The sequence below is a fragment of the Penicillium malachiteum genome, assembly GCF_028827825.1.
Source record: "Penicillium malachiteum strain IBT 17515 chromosome Unknown utg000005l:1.0-9002435.0:326005.0-9005861.0, whole genome shotgun sequence".
Lineage (NCBI taxonomy): Eukaryota > Fungi > Ascomycota > Eurotiomycetes > Eurotiales > Aspergillaceae > Penicillium > Penicillium malachiteum.
In genome coordinates, this window is record NW_026643099.1 from 5003758 (window position 1) to 5021867 (window position 18110).

General features: G+C 47.1%; 6 protein-coding genes across 6 annotated transcripts; 2 read left to right on the top strand and 4 right to left on the bottom strand.

Moving 5' to 3' along the window:
• Positions 1-434: 434 nt before the first annotated feature.
• Positions 435-1253, bottom strand: N7483_011879 (class I SAM-dependent methyltransferase; the record flags this gene model as incomplete). The annotated part of the gene is made up of 1 exon (XM_057095306.1): positions 435-1253. One exon carries the CDS (start codon positions 1251-1253, stop codon positions 435-437), a length of 819 nt encoding a protein of 272 aa, XP_056941277.1.
• Positions 1254-2076: 823 nt separating this feature from the next.
• On the top strand, positions 2077-2787 carry N7483_011880 (GNAT family N-acetyltransferase; the record flags this gene model as incomplete). Its single annotated transcript, XM_057095307.1, has 1 exon — positions 2077-2787. One exon carries the CDS (start codon positions 2077-2079, stop codon positions 2785-2787), a length of 711 nt encoding a protein of 236 aa, XP_056941278.1.
• A 344-nt stretch (positions 2788-3131) lies between these two features.
• On the bottom strand, positions 3132-4838 carry N7483_011881 (uncharacterized protein; the record flags this gene model as incomplete). Its single annotated transcript, XM_057095308.1, has 4 exons — positions 3132-4234; positions 4290-4513; positions 4564-4654; positions 4703-4838. The coding sequence occupies 4 exons, from the start codon at positions 4836-4838 to the stop codon at positions 3132-3134; spliced, it is 1554 nt and encodes a 517-aa protein (XP_056941279.1).
• Positions 4839-5560: 722 nt separating this feature from the next.
• On the top strand, positions 5561-7060 carry N7483_011882 (NAD(P)/FAD-dependent oxidoreductase; the record flags this gene model as incomplete). The annotated part of the gene is made up of 3 exons (XM_057095309.1): positions 5561-5834; positions 5893-6849; positions 6912-7060. The coding sequence occupies 3 exons, from the start codon at positions 5561-5563 to the stop codon at positions 7058-7060; spliced, it is 1380 nt and encodes a 459-aa protein (XP_056941280.1).
• Positions 7061-9339: 2279 nt separating this feature from the next.
• Positions 9340-14949, bottom strand: N7483_011883 (uncharacterized protein; the record flags this gene model as incomplete). Its single annotated transcript, XM_057095310.1, has 3 exons — positions 9340-10507; positions 10558-11107; positions 11178-14949. The coding sequence occupies 3 exons, from the start codon at positions 14947-14949 to the stop codon at positions 9340-9342; spliced, it is 5490 nt and encodes a 1829-aa protein (XP_056941281.1).
• Positions 14950-15964: 1015 nt separating this feature from the next.
• On the bottom strand, positions 15965-17218 carry N7483_011884 (CAZyme family GT8; the record flags this gene model as incomplete). The annotated part of the gene is made up of 4 exons (XM_057095311.1): positions 15965-16162; positions 16231-16605; positions 16656-16750; positions 16807-17218. Coding segments are annotated over 4 exons (1080 nt in total), but the record flags the coding sequence as incomplete, so codon positions are not given.
• Positions 17219-18110: the final 892 nt, after the last annotated feature.

Below are 18110 nucleotides of genomic sequence, written 5' to 3' on the forward strand. Positions count from 1 at the left end.
ACCAACAGCCCACTAGTAGCTGGTACCTAAGTAAGTACTAGTATGCAAATCGTATGGCTTTGCTGGAAGATATGAATACACAATCCCAGGAGTATGCACATTCGTATGTATCAATAGTTACTACTGTAGTAGGTAGGCTTTTTGAGAAGGGGGTGTGTTGCTTGATGAGAGGTGTGGATTGTTTGTTACGTGTGGATTTGAGCTTGCGATTGAAACTTCCAAGGTTGTTTGTTGAGGCCAAAGTTGAATATGATTGGGATCTAGGGCGTCCATTAACAGCGCTTCCTACTAGCTAAGTACATCTCTCTAATTTCGTTGCTATAGCGCCGGACAAAGTGCGGTGTTAGGACGTGTACTCTACTACGAGCATGTCTGAATTCGTGGATGAAATGTAGAACCCCTCAGATTGGGTAAAATCCTTAATTTACACCAATCTAATGCTTAAAGCAAACAATTTCAGCACTTGGAATCGAGATCAAAGCGTCCACGTCCTCTCCCCACTGCTTCCAAGTCTTTGAAATCTTCTCCAAATCCTCAACGGTAGCCAGCTTCCCTTCAAGCGCCGTAGTGGCGAACGAAGACTTCAAAGAACGCTCCTGCCAGGTCTCACTCCACCACTTGACATCCTCCTTCTTCCCATAAGACCAAGAACTAACGGTATGTCTCGTATCCTCAAGCCCAGCCTGTCGCGCCCAAGAATGCAAAAAGCGACCTGCATTAGGCTCACCTCCATTATAACGAGCAACTTGATCATACAACTTCTGCCAATCTCTCAGTCCATCAATTTCAGGGAACCACATGAAAACACTGTAATCAGCATCACGGGCTGCCACGATTCCACCTTTCTTCGCCACGCGTTTCATTTCCCGAAGCATGCCGATCGGATCACCGACATGCTGTAACACCTGATGACAAAACACGACGTCGAAGCTCTCGTCTGGGTATGAAAGACCGTTACCGTCTCCGACGACAAAATCAATGTTCTTGATGCCTCGTGAATCGGCAAGAGCTTGTCCTTGGGGTAGGATGTCGCCTACGCGCTCCAGACCTGTGACGTGGCCCTGTGGGACGTATTCTGCCAGGTCCACAGTGATGGTTGCAGGGCCACAGCCGATATCGAGGATCTTCATATCTGGCTTCAGGTATGGGAGAAGAAATCCGGCGGAGTTAAGTGCTGTCCGTGTGCTGTGGGAGCGTAGGACTGATGCATGGTGGCCATGAGTGTAAGTGGCTGTTTCGGTTTTGCCTGACATTTTGGGAGGAGAGTATGGAAAAAATGTGCAAATTGACAAATCAAGATATGTTTTCGTTGAAATTATGATGTTCAAACGGGTTGAATTTGGATGGAATTGATGTTTCTTGTCCTGGTTTATATACTTCGAGAGTAGGAGGTGGGAAGGTAGATTTCATGACCGATATCGGCCGGCGTCATTGGTACACCGTACATGACCTAGCACTTGAGTTGATAGCTCAACCAGCTGGGCAAATGACCCATCTTTAATATAAAAGATTTCATTGGCTATAAGACTCACTGAGTCAGATCCAATGTTCACTTTTGAACAGAGGCATTTCGAGTTAGGATCAATGATCCGTTGCTTGGAATCCGAAACCGCACCCTACTAGTTGTGCGGGTACCCCAATACCAACCTTAGACATGCTGCATGCAATACCCAGGTGATGCCCAGGTGTCTACTACATAGTCATATCATAGCCTGCAATTGTTATACTTCAACTTATTGATGACTTATATCCCCAACAAATGGCTCAATTCCACCGTGACAGGTCCTTGCTCTAACTTCGGCAACATTGGAAGTCGTAAGGACCTCGTAAGGGCCACAGCTTCATGCCTATTTGGGCTTAGTTTTAGCCCGACAGAAAGAAAATTATTGGAAATACAATTACGTGCCCCGTATCTAAGGCCGTTGTCTAGCCCTGGCAGTCGGTTTTCAGTCAACCCCTTATTCGGGGCTTTCGTTCATCTCCACATTTCATCTATGCCCTAAACCGAAGCTTAGAACAACTGATTCAATTTTTGCACATTGATACTCTCAACAAAGTACAAAGCCAACATCAAGAATGGATACTTCAAAGGTGGAAGAGCCTTTGGAAAATTTTGTCATTTTAACACCAAGACTCATTATCCTTCCCACCCCATACGCCATCTCATCAACATCCTATCGAAGGCTTTATGCATCACTCCACGCAGATAAAGAATTCTGCAATATGGCATTTGGTATTCATTTCCCGCCTAGGCAATGGAGCGACGATGAAACGCGCGATGTGATTCAGACACGCGATATTGCGCGATGCTGGAAAGGACGCGGGATGGGTGACTTTGCCGTGGGGTTACGCCCACCAGAGATCTCAATGGGAAGCAGTAACGATATTGAGATTCTAAAGGGAGATGACTTTGAAGGAATTTCTTGTCTAAGCATCGATAATTTGAATGATATTATCTGGGTTGGCTATGCTGGTGTTCGTGATGGAACGACGACGTCAATTCCACCACGAGAGGCCGATGATCTTCCTCTTCCACCATGGAATGAAATGGTTGAGGTTCGATACGGTATGTCGCCTATGCACTGGGGCAATGGACTTGCGAAGGAGGCAGCAGAAGCTGTCATGCACTGGGCTGTGAAGGAACGAGGCGTGATCAGGTTCATCGCTGAAACGGAGAGGCCTAACAAGAGGAGCGCCAGAGCTTTGGAGAAGCTTGGATTTACTCTCAGTTCCACGAATTATTGGAAAGAACCTAGTGAGATAGAGTGGGAGCGAATCATACAATAAACCCCAGATTTTATTCTAAATCTTAGATTCTTCTGAATTTACTTCAATCTCACGCCCCACGACTCAACTCCCATAATCCCAACCCAGAGCTCCTTTAAGGAGAAAAAAAACAAGAGTGAGATTTTATCACTCAAAATGAGTCATAGGTCGTAAGACTTACGCTTGATCTATCCCGAGGTCAGGTCGTCGAGCTGATCGCCTGTAGGTCAAATAGCACTATGTTACAGTATTCTTGCCAGACGGCGTCACCTCGAACGGTCTACTTGGGGGAAGAGGCTAGGATTAGAAGATAGTGTGGTGCTAATGAATGTTCAGGTTGCATTCATTCCGTTTGTTTCCAGCAGCTACGGCTCATTGACACTGGCAGTCTTTCGTGTCCCATCGATCTCGGGCGCTCTTCCTCCAACCTCGCCGTCCACCGAAGCCACCGAAGCCCCCAAATCTTCTTCTCCAGAGCCCGCTGCCTGACCCTCCATAGTAGCATAGAAGGAACTGCGCTTCGGCAGAAGATAGTTCACATCAATGAAACGCAGGAGACATGTCATGATAATGACAAGAACCAATAACGCGAGGGCGGATTGCCAGCCATACTTGTAATATGGTGCTTGTGACGCAGGCCAAGCTAGTACCTGTGACCAAGCTGAGATAGCATAGTATCCCGCAACTGAGACACCAAGAATAAGTGTCCTAGCCTCGGGATCTTGCGGAATGAGATCAGCTAGCCAAGCAAATATTAATGGAGCTGTACCCAAACAGATAAAAGATATGAAGTAGGATGCATAAGCGGCGGAAATAGGAACCGTGTCAGGATGAGAGGTCCAGATGCTCATAATTATGCATGGGATAATACCGATGATTCCCTGTGCAACAATCAGAGTCCATCTCGTGCGCAGGGCATCGGAGAGAAGAGCCCAGATCCAGACGAAAACAACATTAATTGCAGACCCTCCGATTGGGATGGCGTTCACTTCTGTTACTTTCCATATAGGACTGCCATCTGGATTCTTGAGTGCTTTCAGAAACAGCGAGAAATACACGTATCCATATGTGCCTAACACTGTTGCAATATAGAGAACTGCAATGAAGTAGATCACCCAGTCAGAAAAGGCGCGCTTTGCACCGGCCCAGCTCATTTTCTTGGGCTCAGCACGGCCATGCCGAGCTAGTCGCTCCATTGAGAGTTCAGCGTGGATCTTCTTAAACCAGAACGCTCGCGGATTAGGCTTATTTGGTAAATCTGGGATCATGAAGAATCCGGCAAATCCCCAAACCACTGTGATGATGGAATTAATGACAAATAGCCATCGCCAGCCAGCGAGACCGCCGCTTCCGTTCAATGTGTCGGAGATTGCAGCTTGCATGGCTCCCGACATCATTTGTCCAACGGCTTGACATGAGTGGTAAAAGCCCATGCGCTTTGCGAGTTCCGTTGGTGTATACCAATACACTATGTTCACATTAGCTTGATTATTCGAGACAGCGAAACGGTAAGGTTTTCCTACTAAGTAGAGTCATCATTCCAGGCCAGGAACTGCTTTCGCAAAGGCCAAGAAAGACTCTCAGGATGTAGATTTGTTTAGCGCTTGTGGTCATCGCAATGAGTCCTGTGAATAATCCCCACAGGATTTCTAAACCGGGTAGCCAATAACTTGGTCGAACATAGGTCAGAATAATCTGAGAAGGAATGAGCATAACACAGTACGCAGCATTGAAATAAGTCGTGAATCTGAACAGAGTCAGTTGCGGCTAAATCAAATGGCTTTGAGATAAACTTACAAATTTAACTCATTTCCATGCAGATGGAGGTCTTCCATCATGCCCGACACATAAGCATTGTTGATGTTTTGTTGATCAAGGTATTTTATGACTATCTGGTCAGCTTTTAGCACTGAAGGACTGTTTCTATTGTACGTACCTTGGGATAAACAGCCAAAGGTCAAGAGAAACGTATCCAGGCGTCGGACGAGCGCCTTCTCATCTGGAGAGCGCTCGGTGCTCCCTTGCGGGTTCTCCGACGGTACATGCCGACGGAAAAGCCCCCCAAGTCCCATCGCAACTGGGAAGATGAAGAAAGCAGAATAGAGTGGCCCAAGAGAAATGGAGCTTGGAGAGTGATAAAGACTGTAAAAATAGTTTAAGATAAGGGTCATGATACCCAGCCACGGCCTGATCCTGGGCTTTGTGCCACGTCCATAGACGGACATGATCCCTGCAGATCTGAGGGGAACCTATGATGGGCGCGTGATAAGAGCTCGTGCAGCACACCGATTGCATTCCAGAGCCCCGCGAGGGTAGTACGAGGTCACTTGGTACCTGAAAAATATCTCCAAATTTGATACTCCAAATATGAAGGATCGGTGCTGTTGTTGTTCTCAGTTGTTCCAAAGGCAGGTCTAGGCGAGGCGGCCGATCGTGAGACATGATTGCACTAGATAATTATGTTCCAAGACTGCTCGTTGAAGGTTAGTGTGACTATCAAATGGAGTGAGCTTGAATATGATAGGTTCGATGTTTCGAGTCTGAGCCCACTCAGTGAGATAAGTAAATGGTCGCAGGAGCACGTAATACTTGCCAGGTGGAGTACATGGATGACCTCCAGGCCCATACTAGTATCATAGTATGTAGGTACCTAGTATTCTTCCCCGCACGGCCGATAACCGGACTAGGGATCTACTTGAACATATACCTTCCCATCAGAATATCTTCAGGCTCTTTTCTTACTGGCAAATAATTTCTTTGGATTTCGAATTTCTTATGCCACTTATTCCAAGCTATGGGTGGCGACAGTTCCAATAGTTTGCCTAGGGAATCCCCTTGCTTAAGCTATTGGCAACGAACAACTCGAGCCTTCCCGCATTTATTCGCAAATCAGAATAACCCAGTTCCTGCTCGAATCAAATCTGTGGTCCTCGGTTCTGGACTCTCAGGTAGTCTCACGACTTTTGAACTCCTAGAAGCCGGGGTGAAAGGCGAAGATGTGATTATTCTCGAGGCACGAGAAGCCGCCAGCGGAGCAAGTTCGCGCAATGCTGGCCACGTTCGTCCAGGTACATATTCACCACTGGCACACGTTGTTATCATCGGAATCGGCTAAATTATTTCAAGATGCATTTCGTGGGTACAGTGCCTACGCGAAAGTTCATGGCCCGGAGCAGGCATTGAAAATTATCGCCAACGAGCGACTTGTCTTAGAGAAGGTGGATGAATTCGTGAAAAAGCACGACGTGCAATGCGATTTCAACCTGACCTCCACCTTCGATGTGTGTATGACAGAGGAGTTTGCCAAGTATGAGGCTGAAAGCTTGAAGGCTTACGAACTTGCCGGCGGTGATATTTCTCACATCAAATTCTACGAGGGCGAGGAAGCGAAAGAGAAAACCGGGATCCCAGATGCAGTTGCAGCATACGAGTGGCCTGCTGGATCCAGCCATCCAGCTAAATTGACGCAATTTCTTCTTCAATCAGTGATGGAGCGCGGCGTTCAATTATTTACTTTTTGTCCTGCGACTGCAATTACCACAAATCAGTCTTCGCTACATTTGTGGGATGTGCATACTCCTCGGGGTATCATGACAGCAGAGAAGATTATACACTGTACCAATGCGCAGGCTGCACTCTTACTTCCGCAGCTCGAGTCATGTGTGACACCCAATCGTGCACAAGCACACTCTTTGGTTCCAAGTCCCGCGTTCGCAGCTACAAATGCCCTCCAGAGCACCTACTCGCTGCGGTACAGTCTTTATCACTTCTACTCGTTGATTCAACGACAAGGAGACGGAACGATTATCTTGGGTGTTTCACGATCAAATCCTACCTTGAGCTCGGAGACTCTGGAAGGCCGTTTCAGTACCGATGACAGTCATTATAACCAGGAAATTGCCGATGATGCACTACGGAGCTTTCATCAAATATTCCCTACATTTTCATCGTCGGATGCCCACGGAGAAGGTCTAGATCATTCATGGACTGGAATCATTGCTATGACACCTGACTGGGTACCACTTGTAGGAGGTATTGAAACCCTGCCTGGACAGTATATCTGCGCTGGGTTTAATGGCCATGGTAAATTGAGCTCTAGAATCATCTCCGACTTGTCTGGTGTATCGGGAACTAACTACTCATAGGAATGGCGCGTATTTTCACCTGTGCTCCAGGGGTCGCCAAGCTCGTGATGGGACATGACTGGTCCACTACAGGGTTACCTGAATGCTTTCAGTTTACGCCAATGAGAATTTCTCAACTATCAGAGGGCAATTTACCTTTCATATGGTAGATCAGTCCCTTTCTATTTGAGTATACAAATGTTCAATCTATGTATGTAAAATAACTCAGAATAGACCTGCTAGTGTTGTTTGTGGCAATCAATGGTATAATTTGGAGTAGTCCTACCGATAGCAAAGCTCTATCTAATATCATTTTGAAAGGGAGTGAAAAGAAAGGAAGATAATAATATTCAAACGTTCAAGTCATAATATAGAATAACGAAATTTGTACTTTTAGGGATCGAGCCCTGGAGCGTTATCACGATCAACTCGCCCAAATTTCTCAACTGCCGCGCAAGGTGCATATGCACATTTGTCTCTCAGGGCCGGGCCTTCTGTCGGCCACGTTGGTGTTTTATAAGACGATATCAAAGGTCAAAAATTGGCGTAAATTGCGTGTTAATGGTTAAATGGAATTATTCGTCGTTATCTGGAAGTTGTCAACGTTAACACATCCCAGCCTTGGAAAGTGGTCTAGTCTCATTGAACTCACATTTGTATCCCCTCCGGCTTCGAAGACCTCTTGGAAAATCCTCATTGTGACTTTTGATATGTATGGGTTGCGGTGTGGTCTGTATGGATAAGGAAGATGTCAGGGATGTCTGTTGTGGGTTATACTGAGTTGTAAAATGCAGCCCAGGGTCCAACTTACCAACAGAGGCAAAGGCTCGGCTTTCATCAGAACAGGAGTTCCCTGTTGAGAAGATCTTTTATAGAATGACAAAGCAAAGTAAAACAAAAAGGGAAGTGTAAAGGTAGACCAAAAGAAGTTCAAAGAGATGATTTGAACCATGTTGAGGAACGTGACTGGGAATACTAGCAATGGGATCAGGACTTTGACTTGGATTTCAGGCACTTGAGTTGAAACAACGAATCGTTGTGTGCAAATGAGGGGCACCCAAATCATAAGTAAATATCTGCCAGCCAAGCACCAGAGTCCTTAAATAAAAGGACAGAGTATACTTTGCTGCAACAGACTAGAAAGGGAATCTCCAAAGCACCGGAGACTCGTCAACAGCATAAAGGATTCCGAACCATTGGTATTTCTGCATCTGTATGAATCTTGATACCTCAATTACGCAATCCCAGTACCTGAGCATGGAACCCCGGCGAGCGGGTTCATGGGACAAACAGCATCATAGGGAATCTTAGCCTGAAGGGGGTTACTTCCTAGGTTCCGCGGCAGGGCATGCAGTAGATCACAATCAGTGGGATTCATAGACATATTCAATCCTGATACTCGTATTCTGTGAGTGTGTGATTCGAGTTCATTGAGATGATTGCAAGTAGTATCATCTAGTGACCCCTAGTAGGAAGAGTCAGTACACCATCCCGATATATGATATTCAACCTCAGACTCAACCTCAGACTCAGACTCAGACTCAGACTCAGACTGGAATAGTTTGACAAATGTACCTCTTGTGAGCTCAGATTCCAAGGAGGTCCATGTTCAGCTGAAAAATGATAACCGAAAAACCCCCACCAACAACCGAATACCATCAATTCCAAAATACCTGTCCGACACTCGAAACGCACTTATGCAAACTACTGCACGGCTTACACATCCGCGTCAATCAAATCCTTTCAAAGAATCCTCGAATGACCTAACTTACCTAACGTCCAAGTGGGCTATTCTTCCCCGAAGCCCAGAACCCAGGAGACCGGATTCGCGGGCCGTTCCCGTCCCAATGAGTTGGCTCTTGGGTTGGTTTACCAATGAACCGGGTGCCCTTTCTAATAAGCGATTCCGAGTTCTTGGTTCCAAGGTTGCCTTGATTGTTATCTTGGGATACCCAAATCTAATCTCATGGTACTAATCTTTGACCGCTTCGTTCAAGTTGAGGTGGGATAGGTCTTTGGCCTCTGTCCTTCCCAGTTGGGTAGGAGGTCTGTAGATCATGAGGCTGGGCCTCCGTTCCTTTTTTTTCCACCCTCCGTTTCTGACTGCCTACACTTACCCCGTATTCATGGCAGACACGTGCAGCTTTGACACGTAGAAATACCAAAGAGGCATGCCGGACGTAAAGTCGAAAGTGGGGTTGCTGTAATAATTATCCATTGAAATGATAAATGATAAACGATGTCGCTATGATCCAAAGCTTCTAACTCCTGGTATGCGAACATGCAAATTGTAGACTCCAAAGCCAGGAATAACCTGATGTAAACAAGAAGTGAGTCTAGTCAATAAGAAAAAACAAACAAAACGCCATGCACGCTGTCCAACAAATGCTCTAATGAGAAATAAAAATAAAATAAAAAAACCAGTCCGTCGCACATACAACTGAGGACATCACACCTTTTCAGTAATTGCTTTTCTCCGAAGAACACCCAGGTTCTCAAGCTTATTCCACGCTTGTCCCATGTCAGAGGACTCACCGCCCAGTGTGGGACGGAGCTCTAATCCATCAAGCATGTTTAGGGAGCCACTCGTGCCAGCATAGAGTAAAAGCTCCAGAACACGCCGGCGAAGTCGAGTACCACGATCCAAGTGACCGAGATATTTGTCATCCATCTCCTTGTCTGCGGGAGGAAGGGTAAACGGATCGTTGATATCAATATCTCGATCAGGCTTCGCATCATCCTCCCAGGTGACAGCCTGGGAGCCGTGATCATTGTGATCAAGGTCAGCCAAAGCCTCAGACAGATCTTGACGGCTTTCTTGCTGACGGGCAAGTGCCTTCTCTTGATCCTTCAACTTCTTGCGCTCGGCATTCGATCCATTTCCAGTCACAGCAGGAGGATAAAAGCCAATTGTCAGAGGGTTACCGCGAATGTCGAGTTTGCGGAGGGAACACGGGTTACCCGGTCGAGTTCGACCAAGTCGACTCAAAATCTGACAAACTCGTCGCATTCTGGAAAGTCTGTTTCCAACCATCATCACCCTGGCAAGACAGTTCATTCCAACTAATGGCTCCAGCTCAGTAAGAGAATTGAAGTTCATATTCAAAACCTTGAGATTCGGGAAGCTTGAGGCAAAGCCGCTTGGAAGAACCGGTAAGGTACATGCAGCAATATCAAGTAGCTGGAGTCGTAAAAGAGGAGACGATGGCGAAAGGACTCGGGATGCAAGTTTGTTCGATGATAAAAACACTTTCCGAACGTCCTTCACGGACCCGAGATCAAGATCCAAGATGATACTCGAGCTCTTGTCCTCCAGTCTGATTTGTTCACGTAAAGAAAGCACTTCCAAATTATGGCAGTGCTCTAGTCCAGTGATCGTTGACAGGGCGTTGTTGTCAGCATACAACAAGCTCAGAGTAGATAGATTCCTCATATCTAAGGTGGTCAGGCAGTTCCCAGAAAGTCGTAGTGCACGCAAGCTGATGAGGGACGTTGACGTCTCCAATTGACTGATCTCATTCGCGCTGACATCAAGGGTAGCCAGGGATGGTAGCCAGTCGATGTTCCGGACCGCAGTCAAGCAGTTGTGGCTCAAGTCGAGATCACGAAGTCGAGTCCTAGTCATATTAGTATTCGGACGATAACAAGCAGTCAAATAGTAACTCACAATTCGGACCCCTCGAAATCCACCGAAGTTAGAGAATTATTACTCAGCTTCAGGCTGAGCAAGCCATTGAGACCAACGATCCCTTCAATGCTCCGAATTTGATTGTCGTTTGCTTTTAGTTCTCTGAGATGAATCAAGCCAGAGAACCCATCTAGAGTTTCAATGTCGTTCCCAGAGATGTCGAGATATTGCAGGTTGGTCAAGTGACCCCATGATGTGAGATTAGAAAGACAGTTCCTGGGAATCTTGAGCGTTCGAAGGCTTGCTGGAACTCCACTTAACTGCCCAATCTCGTTATCGGATACATCTAGATCCTCAAGACGAGGGCAAAATTCACTCAATTTGTGCAGAGTGATGAGCCCCTTTTGACGCAGAACCAGACGGCGTACATGCTCCCAGTATGGCTCATAAGGCTCTACATCCGTGATATGCCTGATCAAGTCTTCTGTTGTTAGAGCAAATGTTCCATGAACTTGTCTCAGGGATGTTGGGTGGCTGCGGTTGGCGACATAGCTCATTTCCAAATTCAAGTGATGGTCAGGTTGATTGACTGAGAAATCCGCCAACGGGCTCATGTGAAAGCTGTAACTAGTATCATGATTGCCATGCTGGATTCGAACCAGAGATCTCTCGACGGTTTCGCCGCCACCGGGGGGTCTTTTTGATAGCCAGAGATTCGTTGGCCTCAGCAACATCAGAGTCTTCGGTTCCCTCCTCGTTGCGTTCCTCGATTCTGGATACCGGGCGCCCGACAAATGGTTGGCCTTCCACGGATGTTTCTCGGTGAGCAGGTGGGTGTGCAGGGCGCGAGTTTCCACTTTGTTTCATCTTTTCATACTGGACTGGCTCTCTCAGCTCGGCATCTGGAATTGGAGCACCCTCGCCATCTGATGCAACAGGCGATGAGAAGGATAGTGTCGCATCGTGGGTCTGATTTTTGCTGTCTGGCTGACCATCCTCCTCAGTGAGTGGTTCCATGGGCTTCCCACCAGACTCTTTCCTGGCCTGGATCTCGTCTGTACCCCATGAAGTCGCTCTGGTCCCAGAATTGGGAACACTTGATGTGAAGCGAGTAAGTCTGGACCGCATCGAGCTGGTATTGACTGAGGGCTCTCCATCCCGTGTGTGTGGTCGAACATCCCCCTTTTTGGGCGATCTGCCAGGCATCAGAGCGGGATGCGCTGGTAGATCTTCCGTTTGGCTAGCCAATGGACGCTTAGACGAAGAGGCAAGGCCACGTACTCGTATCATTTCTTGCAACTCATCCACGCTCAAGTCAGGAATATCCTGGAAGGGATCGTTATCGTCCTCGTGAGATACTTGAGGAACAGGTTCTTCTGCACTGTCTTTAACCCAAATATTTTTCGATCGGTCGTATGTGAAACCATTGATTTGCTCAGGGATCAGATGAGCGACCATGTCGGACGATAGGACGCCCTTAGCTTGGGAATTTTGAGAAGATCCTGTGGGAACAGAGTGGACGCTGAAACCAGACATTTGAGTGTTGATAGTCATCAGGTCATGAGCAATGGTTTCTGCTATATCATCTCCAGGCACGCTTGGTTTGCGTTTTCTGGAGGCTGAAACCAATCGCCGGGAACCAGAAGAATCTGGCTTCAGGTCTGGGTTCAATGATAATGCCGATCCAGCGGTATCGAATTCTCCATCCTCCCTTTCTTGGTATTGCTTAAGGTAATTGAGAATTTGAGGGTTCAATTCCTTGACCTCGCGCATTTTGCGGAGATCCAAGTTGGTACCATCTCGGCTCGGGGGTCGAGAGAAGGCTTCGCGAGTAGATTCGTCATCATAACTGAAGTCATCTTCTTCGCTGTCTCCGTCGGATTCTTGTACACTTGTCAACCCAGCAGCTCCAGGCCCAGGTCGACCTTTGGCTCGAATAAGATCCATTATCTTTGTGGCTTCGTGCAAGTAATCCTGCGTCGTGATAGATCCCTTTCGAGACGTGTCGCTTGTTCCTGTAATCTTGACGAGAGGGATATGGATATCACCTTCAATAGAAAAGGAATCCGAATAGTCGAGATCGTCGAAATTGGACTCGGAATAATCCCTACTGGGGAGGATCGTTGCCTCGTGTGTGGACCGTAGCTGACTCGGAGTTGGTGTTCTAGGTCGCTGCATAGACTGGGAAAAGCCCGGGGGAGCAAGGTATTCACTATTCTCCAGCTGAACGCCCTGTTGCATGAGACTCCTTTGCAATAGTGACATGCTATCTCCAAACTTAGTGGCAGGGTCTCCATTCGGGAGAGGATGCTCTGGCTCCGCACTGTCATCTCGCAAAATAGTTCGTCGGCGCTTGGGGGTAGGGTCTATAGCTGCCGCTTTAGGAACCCTCTTGGTCTCTGGGAATCCAATATTCTCCTTCTGGTTGATACGCGAAGAACCTGTCAGTTCCCGAATGTGGTCGAAATAGCTTTGGCGCGTCCAGGCAGATGGCTTCCGAGTGAAGCTAGAGCTTGCTGATCTGGTATATCGCAATGAACCCGGTTGTGAGCCTTGACGGAGGTATTGCTGACGATTTGAGGATACCCTTCTTGATGTCAGGCGAGATCCCAAGGGCTTTGGATTGTCATAATTCAATTTATGTTCGTAGGGGCTCGTATCCGAAAACCCGAACTTGTCCAATTCGCCATCCCCAAATCGGGTGAGACGCGGGCGCATAATATTCCGAGAGGAGCCACGCTCATGTCTGCGAGGGCTGATTTCACTCAATGGTTCATGTCGAGCGCTGAGCAGACTACGGTTTTCCCCCTTGCGGCGGGCTTCTTCTGATGGGGATGGTGGGTCATCTCCGTCCGAGCCAGAGTCATTCCCAAATGTTTCTTCGAATTGACTCATTCGTCGAAGAAGGCGATTATTTGTAAAGGTGTCATGTTCTCCGAACAGCTTTAATGGACTTCCGGACGACGGCATTGTTCCCTGTTTTGATGTTGCATCTCCCGATGTAGAGGGACGGACATGAGAGGAAGAAGGCCTGGGCAATACAGGAGATCCGTTTTTGGGAGAGCGGTTGAACAAAGGAGAACTGCGGGTTTTGGCGTTGGCAAGAATCTCCGGGGATATGAGATGAGAAGGAAAGGGCGAAGGAGAAAATTGAGGATGGAAAGGACGGTGAACTTTACGGCGACTAAAGTCCAATGTCCCCATTGAGAGATCTTGCGGCAAGGAGTGACTTGTCACATCCAGTAGACTGTCCTCATGAGGTGACCCTTCCGGCCGATGATCGCTATGGTTATAGAATAGAAAGCCATCGCTGGCGGGAGAGTCGGGGCGGCTGGTGTTTATTGACAGGCTCTCAAGCTTGTCGGTAACTTGTTTCAGTGCCGATTTGATCACCTCTGACGTGGCATTGCCTTCTATCGTATTGTTTCGGGTGAATGTAATCGGTGTAATTCCCTCATTGCGAAGATCTTCCAGGCCACTCGCCGTCCGAATATCGGTGTCCCCGCCGAGTGATAACTCCGACTGGTCTGCTTGCATGCTTCGCGGGCGCTTGTCGGCCCAAAGTGCCCGATGGTTGACTGTGCCAAACGGTGACTCTATGCCAGTACCCGAGAAGTAGTCCCCATTATCACCGTCCAAGCCTTCATTATTTTCATATTCAGGCCCCTCCTCTTTTGTATTCTCTTGTCTGGATGTCGCGTCGGTGAAATCCCACAACTGATCATCATGCCGCTTGAAGGGAATAGACTCTTGCTGACCAGCTCCCGATCCAGGTGTGGGCGGTTTAAACACGCTCTCAAGACCAATGGGCGCGAACAGATCACGCTGGTCACCCACTGGAATCTCCCCGCGCACTAGTCGCTTCCTCCATTCTGGGGTCAGCGCTCCCTCGTCCTGGGTCTTCTTTGGTTTGATCTGAACTGTATCGGTCGCTTCATAGTCTGACTGGGCTGACTGGACAGATACATTTGACACCGCTCGTAGCGGGGATCGTGTATCCATGGTCGGCGGTTGTTTGGCCGCGGGCCCCGGAGTGGGCTTTGCGCCGGTCTTGGTGGTTTTTGGTGTTTTGACGGACTTCGGGCTGGGTTTTGGACTCTGGGGGCTCTTCGGGGCTGACTTTGAGGGTGTCGTGGATCGCAATTTGGAAGGATTCTTAGGAGTGCGCGGGGTTTTGGGGGTTGGAGGCTCTCGCTTTATGAAATGGCATGGGCGAGTAACCTTCCCTTTGGCAAACAGGGAATCTCGTTTCACCGATCGGCGGGCAGCAGGGACTGGAATTCGACTGGGGGAATTCTGCACACTATTGCGACGAGGTGTAGATAAACCGGATTTCAAAGGTGATTCGATATCTGGACCCGGTGTCTTAGGCGTGGCTTGTTCTGACGGCCAGTCGTCCGAAAGACTGTCTAGCCATGGTTCGTTGCTCATTTTCGGGTTTGTTTTGATTTGGCTGCAGCGCGTATCACGCGGGGTTCGCGCTCCGATATAGGTTGAATAAATACAACCAATTACCCCCCATGGAGCCGCGCTTTTTAAAATTCAAAGATTGCGACCAAAACAACAGTGTTTTGGAAAACACTTGGGGCTTTGCGGGCTTTGCGGAGATGCGGTGTTGGTCCAAGCAGTCAGCTCCACTTGAGCTCCTTGTTTATTTGGCAACAGCGCAACACCCGTGTGAGAGGTATCAATGTTGGTATGAATTATAATAACTTGGAACTTGAAGGAGTTATTCTCTTCCAAGGTTGAATTATTGATCTCCCTCGAGTCTGGAAATTATGATTCTCCATATATCCATCTGGGCATAAATCCAGGAATCCACAAATCAATTAGTCCCAATATTGTTGTCATCACAATGTGTTGTCATGGTCCCACTTCATACACATTCATTCCCTTGACCGATATTTTCAGATCTAACTAGACTACTTCTGGCATCTACGATCGCTACTGATCTGTAATATATTAATATGCTCTTGAAAACATTTTGATATCATTTCCATTATGATGAGAGTCATTTCAAACGGTGATCCATGCTAAATATTTTTATGCAAGGAAGCTCTCATGAAGATGCGCCCTGGGAGTATAACTAGTTAACTTAAACCAGCTGCTTACGTGAGCGCTTTTGCCCGCCCGTGGCGGGCTACCTAGGTACCTAGGTAGTAGCCCTAGTCAACTGGTCAGTTCATTCATAACTTGAACGGTGAACCACGAAATTACTCGACATTCTCCAAGCAAGCGACATCAGCCTAAAGACCATTAAAGTATTGAAGCCTCTCAAGTGCTGTTGATTTGCATCTCGAAGGAGATCGACTGGATCCATCGCGCGGTTGATGATCGGGTTCGACTCGGAGCATTATGATATATTCTCGTACTGTAGTCTGAGTACCTTCAAGTTGCTTGAATGATCCCCACCTTTCAAATTTTTGGGTTGCTGCATACATTCAATTCATGTTTGGTAAGCTTCATAAGAAAGTAATTTCAAGTCAGGATGGGCTTGAGCTACCTGTCTTCTGGTTCGGAAATCCTTGTATATCCCTAACCAATGTTCCCGGATACGACAATCATCTTGTTGACCAGTTGCAGGATTGAATTCACAAGGAGGCTGCGTATTGTTGATCACATCACGAGTAGCCGCAATCCAGGGCTACCAGAAGAGGTCAGAAGATTTGAAGCAAAAAGTATTTAAACATACCAAAACTCAGTTTGACATACCTTAGGAACTGGCCAGTCAGAAAAGTGTAAATATTTGGCGTCTTTGAGGATTCTATCAGCATCCCACAGTTCTTCCGTGTTGCCAAGATAGGAGTCATGATTCTTGGAGCGGAACTCTCCCGTTAAAAGAGTATAGGGACGATGTGGTACGACCAGCGCACTATCGCCATACAGCTTGTTCATGATCTCCATGTCGTAGATGTCGTAGATGTCGGAAGGAGCGTTGGAAATTTCATCCATTATACGATCAAACTCAAATTGGGACGGTTGAATGAGCATGAGTCCAGAAGTAAAGATTAGATCCTTTGTATCTAACCAGTAGGCCCGTGGCATGGCGACCGAGCCAGGTGGGAGTAAGAATAACTCGTCCATAGCCTTGATGCATGTTAGGCTGCAGTGAGAAAAGCCACGGGTGACCAACTTACCTGTAGAAGGGTTGCATCCGAGTCCAAGTTAAGAACTCGATCATATTCTGTTTGATTAAATGCGAGGAGTTTTGTGTAGCTCGCTGACCATGGTGCTGCGCTCACTTTTAGTTCAATGTTTGGGGTTTTATAGCAAGTCGGGATGACTTACCACCTCCCCCTCCCTTCATAATCACGTCAACTGGCTTTAATTTGACAGCATACTCGTCCCTTGCAAAGCGAAGTAAACGAGCTTCTATTGAAGTATCGTTCTCAGATATGAGAAAACTCGAAGGGTACATTAACAAGCGATCGGCTTTGCTTCCAAGACGATGAAGAGCCTCGAAAAGCATGAGCGAGTTGCACAGATAAGATCTGTCGGTAGCATATTGGGTGTATGCAAATCGAGACCATTCAACTTGTTTCTCAGACAGACCACCAAGGTAAGAACCAGAATTACCAGGAGTCAGGTTCCTTTGAAGTCGCAGTAATGTCATAAACCCAAATACGGTGGAAAAAATGATGAGCATGGAACGAAAGACTCTTGGGGATATCCTGGCCATGTTTAATCTAAATTCCGCGTGCCTGTGAGAGCAAGATGTTGTAGAGTCCCTTCTCTTAGTCAGTCCATATTAGAAAAAATGTATGTCAGAGGGGAAAGGATGTTAGAGAAGGTGGTTGACGGAGAGACCCTTGAGGATTAGCCAGGGAGACATTGCCCAAGTGCTTCAGCCTTCATGTCAACGCCAAGAGATTACAACAGCTCAAGAGGCAATTCAATGTTATAAATGGGCGGTTAAGCGCTGACCCTGCAGGTCTCAAACACGCTAGAATCTACATTTCGCTCCTGATTGGCGATCATGGAACGCCTCAAATGAGGGTGATAGGTCATCGTGGTCCGTGCCCAAGTTCAGTGCCACTAATCACAACTTGAACCACGACAATCAATTTTGAAATTCAGTACTCCGTATTTGTTCATTACTTCAATTAAATGAGTAGAGAATGGTAACCTACGGTAGCACTCACACTACGGATTCTGATGTATCTATCATCAGATGTCTGACGATTATGCTTCTGTGCTCAATTTCCCCCTGGCCATAGCTAGGACCTATGCAGCTAAATAAAAGCAGCGAGTATTATTAGTCTAGGGATGCTTAGCCGCCCGGATCTTAGGGCTTATTAAATTTATTCTGTTCCAACTTGGGAACTTTTTCCTAGCGGCTATTCAAATGCTGCGGTCATCTAAAGTTCTACGAGTTTGGCCTTTGAGATGTTACTATTCTTCCTAAAACATTGAACATTCCATGGATTGACAGTAAGAACTGAGCGAAATCAGATCTCACCTTGTCTCAGATGCTGATAAGTGAGCTTCAAGTTCAGCTTTGCAGCATTCATTGCTTCATTTTTCTTAATAACCCGACTTGATCAGTCCCCAAATATTGGAAATATCGGCAAGTAAGTTCGTTCAAATGTTCC